The sequence below is a fragment of the Schistocerca cancellata genome, chromosome 7 (genome assembly GCF_023864275.1).
Source record: "Schistocerca cancellata isolate TAMUIC-IGC-003103 chromosome 7, iqSchCanc2.1, whole genome shotgun sequence".
In the NCBI taxonomy this organism is placed as follows: domain Eukaryota; kingdom Metazoa; phylum Arthropoda; class Insecta; order Orthoptera; family Acrididae; genus Schistocerca; species Schistocerca cancellata.
This window is the reverse complement of record NC_064632.1, coordinates 400,757,379-400,769,490: the sequence shown is the minus strand read 5'-3', so window position 1 is coordinate 400,769,490 and position 12,112 is coordinate 400,757,379. Positions and strand designations below refer to the sequence as shown.

Below are 12,112 nucleotides of genomic sequence, written 5' to 3'. Positions count from 1 at the left end.
AGTGCCCTTTTGGGAAAATGTTTATGGTTACCTATGGAACCATGACTGTAGCCAGGCGTCCACGTCTTCATCCAAAGCAAATCAAGGCCACATGTATCCTTCTTCAGGGCTCCAAACATATGACTGTATGCAGAATGTATAAGGGCTTCCTAGCAAAACTTCTGCTGCAGCATACTTGAAACAAACTGGGCAACTCATGGACGAGTCCATGTGTTTTGAATACACTGCAGAAGTTTCGCTGGGAAGTCCTTAGATATGCTCCATACAGTCCCGATCTCTCCCAGTGCGGTTACTATATTTTTGTTGCCTTGAAGAAAGACATTTGTGGTCATCGATTTGCTATGGGCGAAGAGATGCTAGCTGGATATAATTGCAGTTGCATAGATAACTGCAAACATTTTACCATGAAAGCACTGATCACATTGTCTCACAGAGGGATAAATGTATTAACAGTTACGGCAATTACTTTTGAAATAATAAACAGTTTACTTACTTTTTTCAATCTGTCTCATTTTCATCTGGCTGCCCCTTGAGCTAATTTCAAGAGAAGATTTTAAAAAATTGGGAATTTTTACTGCCACATGTGTTCATTTCCCAATCTGTTGTGCATGTGAGGAAAACAATATTAGGTAAGACACAAACAGTTTTACACACAATCATGGAACAGGAATCAGCTTTGATTTATCAATGAGAAACAGCATTTGCTGTCAGGGGTCAGAATTGTATAGGTGTACTTCTTAAGTAATGCATATTATGCAATTAAAGATTACTTAGAGAACACGGATGGGTTGGGGGGGGGGGGGGGGCATGTGTTGGTAAGGAGTAGCAGGAGAGATGGTCATTAATGCATAAAATACTAAAAATGTCCCACTATTTTTCTACTTTTAATATCTCATTCATCATGAGTTGATGCCAAGTTTTTGAGAGAGGCAGAATGGAAGACTAGAAGATGTAACAGATACACAGCAGCACAGTAGTAGCCCTAAAGTGATCAGGAAGTGTGCACGGTGTATGCAGTGAAAAGAGTGGAGAAGCTTAACTGACACTGCATAATTATTTTTCATTTTATTAAGCTAACTTTTCCCACACATGTATGCATACAAGAGTATTGTATATTAGGCATAACCAAAGGAGACAGAAGATTAGATGGGTAGATTGGATAATCAAATTGTTGACAAAAGAAATTTATGAGAACTTGACTATAAGAAGTGACTAGTTGATAGCACACATTTGGAGGCATCAATTAATTGTCAGTTTGGTAATGGGAGGGAGCATGTGGGGTAAAAACTGTAAAGGGATGCATATGATAAACAGGATCAAATGGATGTAGGTTGCAGTAGTTATGCAGAGATGAAGAGCATGCTCCCTAGCATGGAGTGCTGCATTAGGTCAGCTTTCAGACTGAAAACGACTACGATGATGATGATGACGATGATGACACAGACGACGACGACACATACGACTAAACTTTTCCTTGTATAAGGCTGACAAATCATCAATCAATGTAAAATGATGCTTGAATGAATAAATTACTACTACTGTGGTGATTGAATGAATGGTAGAAGTCTAATGAAGCTATTCACTAGATTTCAAGGTATAAGAATAGACTGAGACAATGACCACATGGAAAGGAGATACATGACTTAAGAAAACACACAAGGAGCAAAATGGATACATATGGCTGAAGACTGTATTATGTGCAGAAGTCTGGAGGAGGCCTTTAGCCAGGAGTGGTTGTGAAATGACTGACTGATTGATGATCGTCATGTGGAAACTGAGATGCATGAACCACATACCTTTCTTTTTTTAATGCATTCTACTGAATTCTTATTATCTAATATCCAGGTATTATATTATGAGATTAAAATTTCTTTAATTTGGAAGTACACAGGCATATGCAGGCCACTTCTATGTTGCATCCTTCGCAAACTGTTTACATTAGCAGTTCATGGTCTGAATAAAGGGCACACAACAATGAAGGAAAGGCAAGGTTGGAGTGTTGATTGTGAACATTCCAAGGCTGTAACTCATGTCACCTGACCAGACGAACATCAATTGAGAAGCCTAGAATCCTGTGACTGTTCACAACAACAATCTTGCAATTCACTGGAAATGAGTTACAAAAGCCATACATGGCTTTCATACACATTTATGTCAAATTTTAAGTAAGCAACCATATCACTGTACTTTTTGCTTAATAAAACACAACAAATGCCATTATTTCATAAACATGAGAGAGAGAACCTAGTCATATTTTAACAGGTTGCATATTACCAACTGATTCATGATAACCTATATAACATCATACTAGAAAGCTTCTGTCCACTGTTAAATTATCAGATTTCTTATGCGATGCCAATGCTCTAAACATTCATGTTCTAATTAAATATGTATATTACCTCACTGCAAATGTTGCAATCTGACAGGTTACAGAGCCTTAAGAGTTGCAAAGGCAGTGATTTATCTAAAATTTTGGTGTTTATACTACATGTAAATATTTTACAAATCGTAAATTATAAATACAATGCTAATGGAAATTCTAGGATTGCAACAACAGGTAGAAATGAGGAAGGACAACCACCAAGCTGCAGATGACAGCAGGGTGGCACACCCATGTAACATATAAGGGACATTACGTGTGTAAGCACCACCAATCAATCACCCTGAGGATGTAATTATAATTCCTGTATGTAACTGATGATCGGTGCAAAATTCCAATTAGCAATGTATCATTAAAATTACTATTGTGTCACTGTCAGCAGGCAATATGTTGTTATAAATCTGAATGCTAATGCACTTCTATCAATAAGATGTTAATGCCAACAATGTACACACATCAAAAAAAGTTTTGCATCACCTCAGTTCCAAGAGTTCCAAAACCTGCACAGAATATTGGAATAGATATCAACATAAACATCATTTCCACCATTTTTATTGCTCATGAAAACCACATGTTGCATGTTGTACCACCATACAGCGAGACTTTCAGAGGTGGTGGTCCAGATTGCTGTACACACTGGTACCTCTAACATCCAGTAGCACGTCCTCTTGCATTGATGCATGCCTGTATTTATCATGGCATACTATCCACAAGTTCATCAAGGCACTGTTGGTCCAGACTGTCCCACTCCTCAATGGTGATTTGGTACTGATCCCTCAGAGTGATTGGTGGGTCACCATAAACAGCTCTTTTCAATCCATCCTGGGCATGTTCGTTAGGGTTCATGTCTGGAGAATATGCTGGCCACTCTAGTCAAGTGATGTCGTTAACTTGAAGGAAGACATTCACAAGAAGTGCATGATGGGGGCACGAATTGTCGTCCATGAAGACGATTGCCTCACCAATATGCTTGCACTATCGGTCAGAGGATGGCATTCATGTATCATACAGATGTTATGGTGCCTTCCATGACCACCAGCAGCATACGTCGGCCTCATGTTATGCTCCCCAAAACAGCAGCGAACCTCCACCTTGCTGCACTCGCTGGACAATGTGTCTAAGGCGTTCAGCCTGACTGTGTTGCCTACAAACATGTCTCCGACGATTGTGTAATTGAAGGAACATGCAGAACTCATCGGTGAAGAGAACACGATGCCAATCCTGAGTGGTCCGTACGGCATGTTGTTGTACTGTGCTGCATGGTATCATGGTTGCAAAGATGGATACTAGTCATGGACGTCGGGAGTGAAGTTGCGGCTGCCTATTGCACACAGTTTGAGTCTTAACACGACATCCTGTGGCTGCAAGAAAAGCATTACTCAACATGGTGGCATTGCAGTCAGGGTTCCTCTGAGCCATATTCTGTAGGTAGTGGTCATCCATTGCAGTAGTAGCCCTTGGGCGGCCTGAGCGAGGCATGTCATCAACAGTTCCTCCATGTCCGAACAACAGCGCTTTGGTTCACTCCGAGATGCCTGGCCACTTCCCTTGTTGAGAGCCCTTCCTGGCACAAAGTAACAATGTGGACATGATTGAACCATGGTTTGACCGTCTCGGCATGGTTGAACTACAGGCAACATGAGCCGTGTACCTCCTTCCTGGTGGAAAGACTGGAACTGATCGGCTGTCAGACCCCCTCCGTCTAATAGGCGCTGCTCATGCATGGTTGCTTACATCTTTGGGCGTGTTTAGTGACATCTCTGAACAGTCAAAGGGTCTGCGTCTGTGTCAATGTCTATCTTCAGGAGTTCTGCGAACCGGGGTGAAGCAAAACTTTTTTTGATGTGTGTATGTATACATATATTTCCTTCCCATCCTGTATGGTACTTCTCTTCTAACCCAGGGTTCTGGGCAACTTTTCTGTAATTCTACCCATATTCTACACCTCACCAGCCCTTTGCCGTCATCTCTCCTCCTTCCCCTTAAACTTTTCTGCTAGAAAAACGAGTCACTGGCTCTGAAAGCTTGCATATTTTCTTAACTTTTGTGTGTGTTTTCCCCTCCTGGCACCTGAAGAATAGATTGTCTTGTCTATACAGTTCTATTATATTTAAAAAAAAATGAATTATTTTCACTGAAATATATGTATACTAACACATATCGTGAAGAGTTTTTGCAGCAGTCCAACCCAGCTCTTTGTTAGCAAGTGAAGCATCTGCATACGATGCTGCTATATCACCTGGTCTTCTGGGGCAGATGGTATATGGAATTTTACGACCACTTGCTTCTTCAAATGCTTTAATCACCTGAAAACAAAATGAAACAAACAATTAAAAATCCAGTTAAGAATCACAATAGAACCATACCATAACAGCAGTCCCAACTGGGAACTTTAGGTTCATTATCAGCAAACTGGACAGCAGGAGTTCTGCACTCTACTTTTTCATGAAATCTACCTATGGATACAGCAGTAAACTCATGTGGCTCTCTGCAAAGGTATTATTCATTTACTTTATTACATTCACCACTAGCAATCGATCTTCTGTGAAAAGCCCCAGCTTTATTTTCTGCATCTATGAAGTAATCTACCGTTACTCATATTGTACAGCATCTGGAAAATCTCAGTTTGGAAAAATAATGCGGACACCTTTCAAAACTGCAGTGGTGTATCATTGTGCTCATTAACTGTTGGGTAGGTGAAAGATCTTTATAACATGTTGTCACATACAGCAACAGAGGACTCTGCTATGAGACTTAGCCAGTAGACCTGCAATATAAACTCATACACACAAGTAAATTCCAGCAAGGTAGTTGCTGGGAGTAGCAGAATCAACAGAAATCGAAATGTGTTGACCAGTTGGGCCTATGATTTTTAGTTGCTGCTGTCTGTAACTAGATGAGGTCACACTGTTTAATGTGTCTAGCATGACAATAAATGATTTAAAAATCAGTTACACTCAACAGTTACCATTAATTCACCTGGCCACTTTTGGTTTTGTAGATTTAGTCACCCTAAACATAATGTTGTCTTTCAGCCAAAGTTGGCAGTGACCAGAAAGCAATCAATACGAGTTGATAGTATTCAATTTCTATCGACTCAGCTGCTCTGGTCAGCCACCATGCCTAGTCTTTCTGGAATATGCTGGTATAGTTCTGCAGTTCAGTTCGGTTCTGCTTCTACTACCTTGTCAGTTCTGTCTGCCGTATTGTCAAGTATGGGTCATTTGTCCCTTCAGCAATATGCTAGTCATGGCTTATATGCAACAGATTAAAAAACAGTGTAGTAAAGATTTTGCCATTGTCTAGCTGGTCAACAACAGAAAGACATTGTCAAGAAACATTATATAAGAGAAGCACTCTGTTCACCAATGAGAAAAAAGCTGCTGCTTCTCATTACTCATATAAACAGTCGTCAGTTGTTGAAAACCTAAATAGTGCTAAAAGAAGAAAACAATAAAAAGACTGTTTTGGGAAAGGAACTGTTGAAGTTTTTGCGAAAGCTAACATCTCACTAGCGAAGCTGGAAAATCATGTCATACAGTCATAGATTGCCGAATTCTTGAATAAAAATCTACCTTGATAGAGGAATTTGTCTGAGAAATATTTAACAGATAAGTTATTTGCTTTTGAGACTTGAGATTATGATGTACGTTAGAAATAACAGGAGAAACAGTCCTCAGGTCTGGTGCACTAACTCTAATAGGTATGATACAGATCTGTAAGCACAACAGGAATGTCATATTAATTGCAATCCCTGTAGTGAGATGAACTGCAGTTCGAAGTCTTCTGGTTAACATTGATAGTCGTACTTAAATTTCATAAGCAGAATTATCAAAGTGAAAAGTACATGCCTATAATTCGCATTTTTTGTGTACAATGGTTCCACGTTTTTGGGCACACATGACAATGTGGCAAGTGGTTTACTGTGCCTTGCATTTTTAAATAAGCTCCCACAAAAATTGAGAAATTCAGAAACCAGATGCATACAACAGCAGCATACTGCATTAACAGTTAAGTGTTTCCTACCCTAATTTTCAGATTTTTTTCCAAGAATTGTCACAGCCTGCACTGTAGTTCACTGCATAATATCTATGAAGTAAAGAGAAATTGTAAGTTTCACAATATACAAGAAAAAACTTAAAAAGATTATATAGTTGGCTCACTTTACAGGTACTATAAAAAAAGTAATTTGTTTTCTAAATATGGTATGGGAAACCCTGGTAAAATGTAATAAGTATGATGCCGAGATAGAGCCAACAGCACCCGGTGTTCCCAGGCGGTCAACCATCCAAGTACTAACTGGGCCCGATGTGTGATGTGTGCAAGTTGCTGCATTGTAGGGGTGACTTTTAACGTAAATATGCAAAAATTGTTATGTGTGTTGCCATATCTATAGCTTACTGGCATACGGGAAAGGAACTGTACTTGCAAAAAATTTCAAATGTCCTCTCACAAAGAAATTCATATTCTAATCATCACTTACAAAATTCACTTCAAAGTTTCTTAAAAGTCATTACTTTCAAATTTTGCACTAAAGATAAGGCACATCAGTAATGGTAAAATTTTTGCATGTTTACACTGTAGTACAGTCGCTACGACGACACATGGAGCACAAAATGAAGCTGTTAAAGTCACACCTAAATCATCTTTTTTGTCCAAAGTTATGCCTAGAAACTGTGATGATTATTTTGTGACTATTGTCTCGCATGTTACATGATAGTTTGTTTTATTCCTAGAAATTTCTTCTGACCATAGTAAATTCACCAGTGAAATTATAGATGGAATAAAGACAAATATCCTGTACGATGAAACCACAAACAGAATGGGAATTTGTGTTTTGGTTGTTCCATAAAGTTCCCAGAATCAGCAAATACAACAAACCATTCTCGCATAATGTTACAGTAGATACACTAGTTGAGGACAAGGTGCCATACTTTATGATGCCATAAATGTTTTTGTAACTGACAATTCTCCAGATACTCAATTTTTGAAGTCTAAAAATATAAATTTAAAGGAAGCAAAACTTTTTATGATACCTGCATACTTAGTGGAACAGATAATTTCAAGAAGTAGTCTACTTGGAAAGCTATGTCTACGATACTGTAAGCTTATTATACTGGAAGGAAGATGGCTGAAGCTGATTATCTTCTTCCGAGTTGTTAATACACTCCTGGAAATTGAAATAAGAACACCGTGAATTCATTGTCCCAGGAAGGGGAAACTTTATTGACACATTCCTGGGGTCAGATACATCACATGATCACACTGACAGAACCACAGGCACATAGACACAGGCCACAGAGCATGCACAATGTCGGCACTAGTACAGTGTATATCCACCTTTCGCAGCAATGCAGGCTGCTATTCTCCCATGGAGACGATCGTAGAGATGCTGGATGTAGTCCTGTGGAACGGCTTGCCATGCCATTTCCACCTGGCGCCTCAGTTGGACCAGCGTTCGTGCTGGACGTGCAGACCGCGTGAGACGATGCTTCATCCAGTCCCAAAAATGCTCAATAGGGGACAGATCCGGAGATCTTGCTGGCCAGGGTAGTTAACTTACACCTTCTAGAGCACGTTGGGTGGCACGGGATACATGCGGACGTGCATTGTCCTGTTGGAACAGCAAGTTCCCTTGCCGGTCTAGGAATGGTAGAACGATGGGTTCGATGACGGTTTGGATGTACTGTGCACTATTCAGTGTCCCGTCGACGATCACCAGTGGTGTACGGCCAGTGTAGGAGATCGCTCCCCACACCATGATGCCGGGTGTTGGCCCTGTGTGCCTCGGTCGTATGCAGTCCTGATTGTGGCGCTCACCTGCACGGCGCCAAACACGCATTCGACCATCATTGGCACCAAGGCAGAAGCGACTCTCATCGCTGAAGACGACACGTCTCCATTCGTCCCTCCATTCACGCCTGTCGCGACACCACTGGAGGCGGGCTGCACGATGTTGGGGCGTGAGCGGAAGACGGCCTAACGGTGTGCGGGACCGTAGCCCAGCTTCATGGAGACGGTTGCGAATGGTCCTCGCCGATACCCCAGGAGCAACAGTGTCCCTAATTTGCTGGGAAGTGGCGGTGCGGTCCCCTACGGCACTGCGTAGGATCCTACGGTCTTGGCGTGCATCTGTGCATCGCTGCGGTCCGGTCCCAGGTCGACGGTCACGTGCACCTTCCGCCGACCACTGGCGACAACATCGATGTACTGTGGAGACCTCACACCCCATGTGTTGAGCAATTCGGCGGTACGTCCACCCGGCCTCCCGCATGCCCACTATACGCCCTCGCTCAAAGTCCGTCAACTGCACATACGGTTCACGTCCATGCTGTCGCGGCATGCTACCAGTGTTAAAGACTGCGATGGAGCTCCGTATGCCACGGAAAACTGGCTGACACTGACGGCGGCGGTGCACAAATGCTGCGCAGCTAGCGCCATTCGACGGCCAACACCGCGGTTCCTGGTGTGTCCGCTGTGCCGTGCGTGTGATCATTGCTTGTACAGCCCTCTCGCAGTGTCCAGAGCAAGTATGGTGGGTCTGACACACCGGTGTCAATGTGTTCTTTTTTCCATTTCCAGGAGTGTATTTCTGTTATCATCTGTGGTCAATAGTTAGTAGTTATTATGTAAAGGAGATAGTTCTATTCAAAATGACAACAAGCCAAGTATCACTGTAAAAATAGTGGTAATACAACCTTATTTTATTCTAGTACTAATTCTATTTCAAACACCATCAAAAATATCTTATAAAATACTGCTATGTGTGTACCAGTGCCCACCGGCACAGTCATGAAACCACACTATAAGTCCGACTAGTGTACTTCTACAATGAAAGAAACCAACAGATGGCAGCAATGATGGACAGTTCATCATACTTACATTTGCAAAGTCAGTAATGTACTAACAAAGTTGTTTCATCCTTTACACTAACAGCACAATTTGCTTCAGACAAGTAGTCTAGTCCATAGCTTATAAAAGATTAAAATTAAATTTCGTGTGTCCAACCAATAAAGTAATTCAAATTATATGGTTCTGATGCACAGTTCAAAGATATTTACTGACAGTGAAACAAGAAGAATAACCAGTCTAGCCAGTAGTAACTTAACAAGGCTAGTGTGTAGATGTTAACATGGGACGGGTGACACAAAAAATCAGGTTTTTAAATTCAATGCCAGAGGTTGCTTCTTATGACAAAAGAGAAAGCTGGAACTGTAGAATGGTAAATTATCGAGTGTCAAGAGTGTGATGGCAGGATATGACAATCAACAGTAGAAATGACATCCTTTGCTTGAGTGCATGTCTGCTAGTGTTTTGTTAAGACGGATTTTTCTTTTAACTCTGATTATTTTAATTTGGAAATCATTGTTTTTAAAAATTAAGTACTGCAGCATACCTCAAGAACAGAATTCCCACGACCTGTTCCAAGGTTATAGACCTTGAATTGACCTGACAATGAAGATAAAAGCAATTTTGCAGCTGCTATATGTCCAAGAGCCAGATCTTCTATGTGAATATAATCACGGACACCTGGAATAAAACAGTTTTTGTAATTTTGATGCTGAATAAAGGTATAGATTAGCATAGTGCTGATGATGGATAAGTGTAACTCTACTCTGTCAAAATATGTAAATAAATTTTATGTAATTGTTACTAAAATGCCTTTTATACTGGTTCTAGGGAATAAGGACAAAGAGTTTGTGGAAATCATCTGTTCCATGTAAGAAATTAATAACTCACAATATGGGGCATGTGCTAGTATCATAATCACCACACATTTTTAGTCACTTTTTTACAATCTTAAAATACTGTTTGCCGCCGATGATTACAAATGAACCACAAAAACTGCTTCACATTTATGTTGCATTTTAATGCTGGCCTTCAAAATACTAGTTCAAACTGCAGTGGATGTGCCCAAACCATTATTTAAGATTCTACACTGTCCAATAGAAAGTTGTAAAGATGTGGAAACACAGAAGAGGATTCCAGTTACCCTACTTTAACAGTGATTACATATTACATACAGAACATACATGAAACATGAGGAATGCAGTAAGATAAAAATTATGTTATACTTTTTTTAGGAATTTTCAAACAGTTTTTGTCACTCTGACTGACTACACTACAAGAAAATTCCAATACCTTAATATCAACTTTCATTCTGAGACAGCAATCCTTAGACAAACATGCTTATTAGCTAGAATGAGGAAACAGAAGTCATGAAACCAAATAATGTTCTAATTTTCACAGATTCAACAGTATTTCACTTAAAACTACAATAAATAATATGTGAAGTACAGAAATTTGCAGTAGAACTTCATTTTGTTTACAGCAAGTTGGTTAGTTAATTATTTTCATTTTGTGTTTGGCCAGGGATAGCTCAACATTCAGAGATGCGTGACAGGGTGCAGTTTTGATGGAACATTCAGGTACCGGTGTTCTCCCTTTGAATAGAGTGCAGCCAAAATTCTTACACATTCATGCACTTATGCATACAATTTACTATTGACTGTTCATCTAGCACACACAAATTTCTTTCAGAGCACACTTTTAATCTCAAACAAGACAATGAATATCTGTTACACTCTTATTTATTCAAGAATTCTTTGATCAAGTAGAGGCACTTGTGTGCTACTAGAAACTTTTGCCCTTTACTCTTGAATCATACTAAAAAATTTAAGGTTCATCAATAGCTACAGCTCTGCCCAGAGGACCTGGATTGGTCTCCAAATGTTCCAATAGTTCACAAAAAAATGTTACATAGTGTTTCTTTCATTCATCAAGACAATCTTTGGCACAACTACTGTAGTTGTAGATCATCAGTCACAGGTGAATGCACAGCTGATATGTCCAGCATGTTGTTAGTATTCAACTTCTTCCTTGCAATCTCTGAATTTTGTATGCCAACCAAAAACACACATTCTGGACATGGTTTTGTTATTCTAATCCTCACACTAGTAAACGATAGTTATTGAACCCTGAAATTGGATTTTGACTTTTCTTTCTCAGCACTGAGTATTGTGTATAAAATGACAGTTGATTTCTTGCATAGAGAACTATGGTTGTTGATGTGGTACCAAATGAAAAGATGCTACTTCCAACTCTCTTTATACCAGTAAAAGTTTTATTCACCAATGTGACATTTCAGACCACTTTTACACAATCTGTCGCACAAGAGAATGTCGCATTTGGACGAGGTCTTTAATGTGGCACATCAATTAAACTACAAATTTACATTGCGCACAAGATATGAGAATCAGCAATTATGGAACTCCATTCCTTTTTTCATTCACAAAATAGTAACAATAACATTGAATAAATATTGAAATAAACATTCTCAATGTTCTGTTTTACTGCCAGAAAAATTTTGCAAGAGATTACGTGTCCTGTGTGCTGATATGTTGACCAAGTGATGTAGATTTACAAGTTTGTGGAACTCAAGTGCCATTTGTTATTTTCATATCTATATTCATATACTACAAAAATATACAATTTAACTGATGCACTGCATTGAACACCTGCCAAAGCACATCGATTTTGGTACAATCTGGTGCATAAAAATATCATGAATCCCCATATAAAACCATTTACTGCATCCCTCTTTAAAAGTGAAGATTACTTCATTATTGTGGGAAAATGAATTGTGGCGATTAAACCAGCAAACTTTTGAGAAAATGAAGGGATGTACGCTTCAGACAGAAGTGAAGGAAACAATGAAATACTTGGGGTTGC

General features: G+C 39.8%; 1 protein-coding gene across 2 annotated transcripts in view; it reads right to left on the bottom strand.

The window, feature by feature from the left end:
- Positions 1-12,112, bottom strand: part of LOC126092211 (UDP-glucose 4-epimerase) — a 111,654-nt gene that overhangs the window by 29,608 nt on the left and 69,934 nt on the right. For both annotated transcript variants that reach the window (XM_049907707.1, XM_049907706.1), the window contains exons 6-7: positions 9,777-9,910; positions 4,536-4,686 (exon numbers count right to left, since the gene is read on the bottom strand). In XM_049907707.1, the coding sequence (XP_049763664.1) occupies positions 4,536-4,686; positions 9,777-9,910 (285 nt within the window). The remainder of the gene's footprint in view (positions 1-4,535; positions 4,687-9,776; positions 9,911-12,112) is intronic.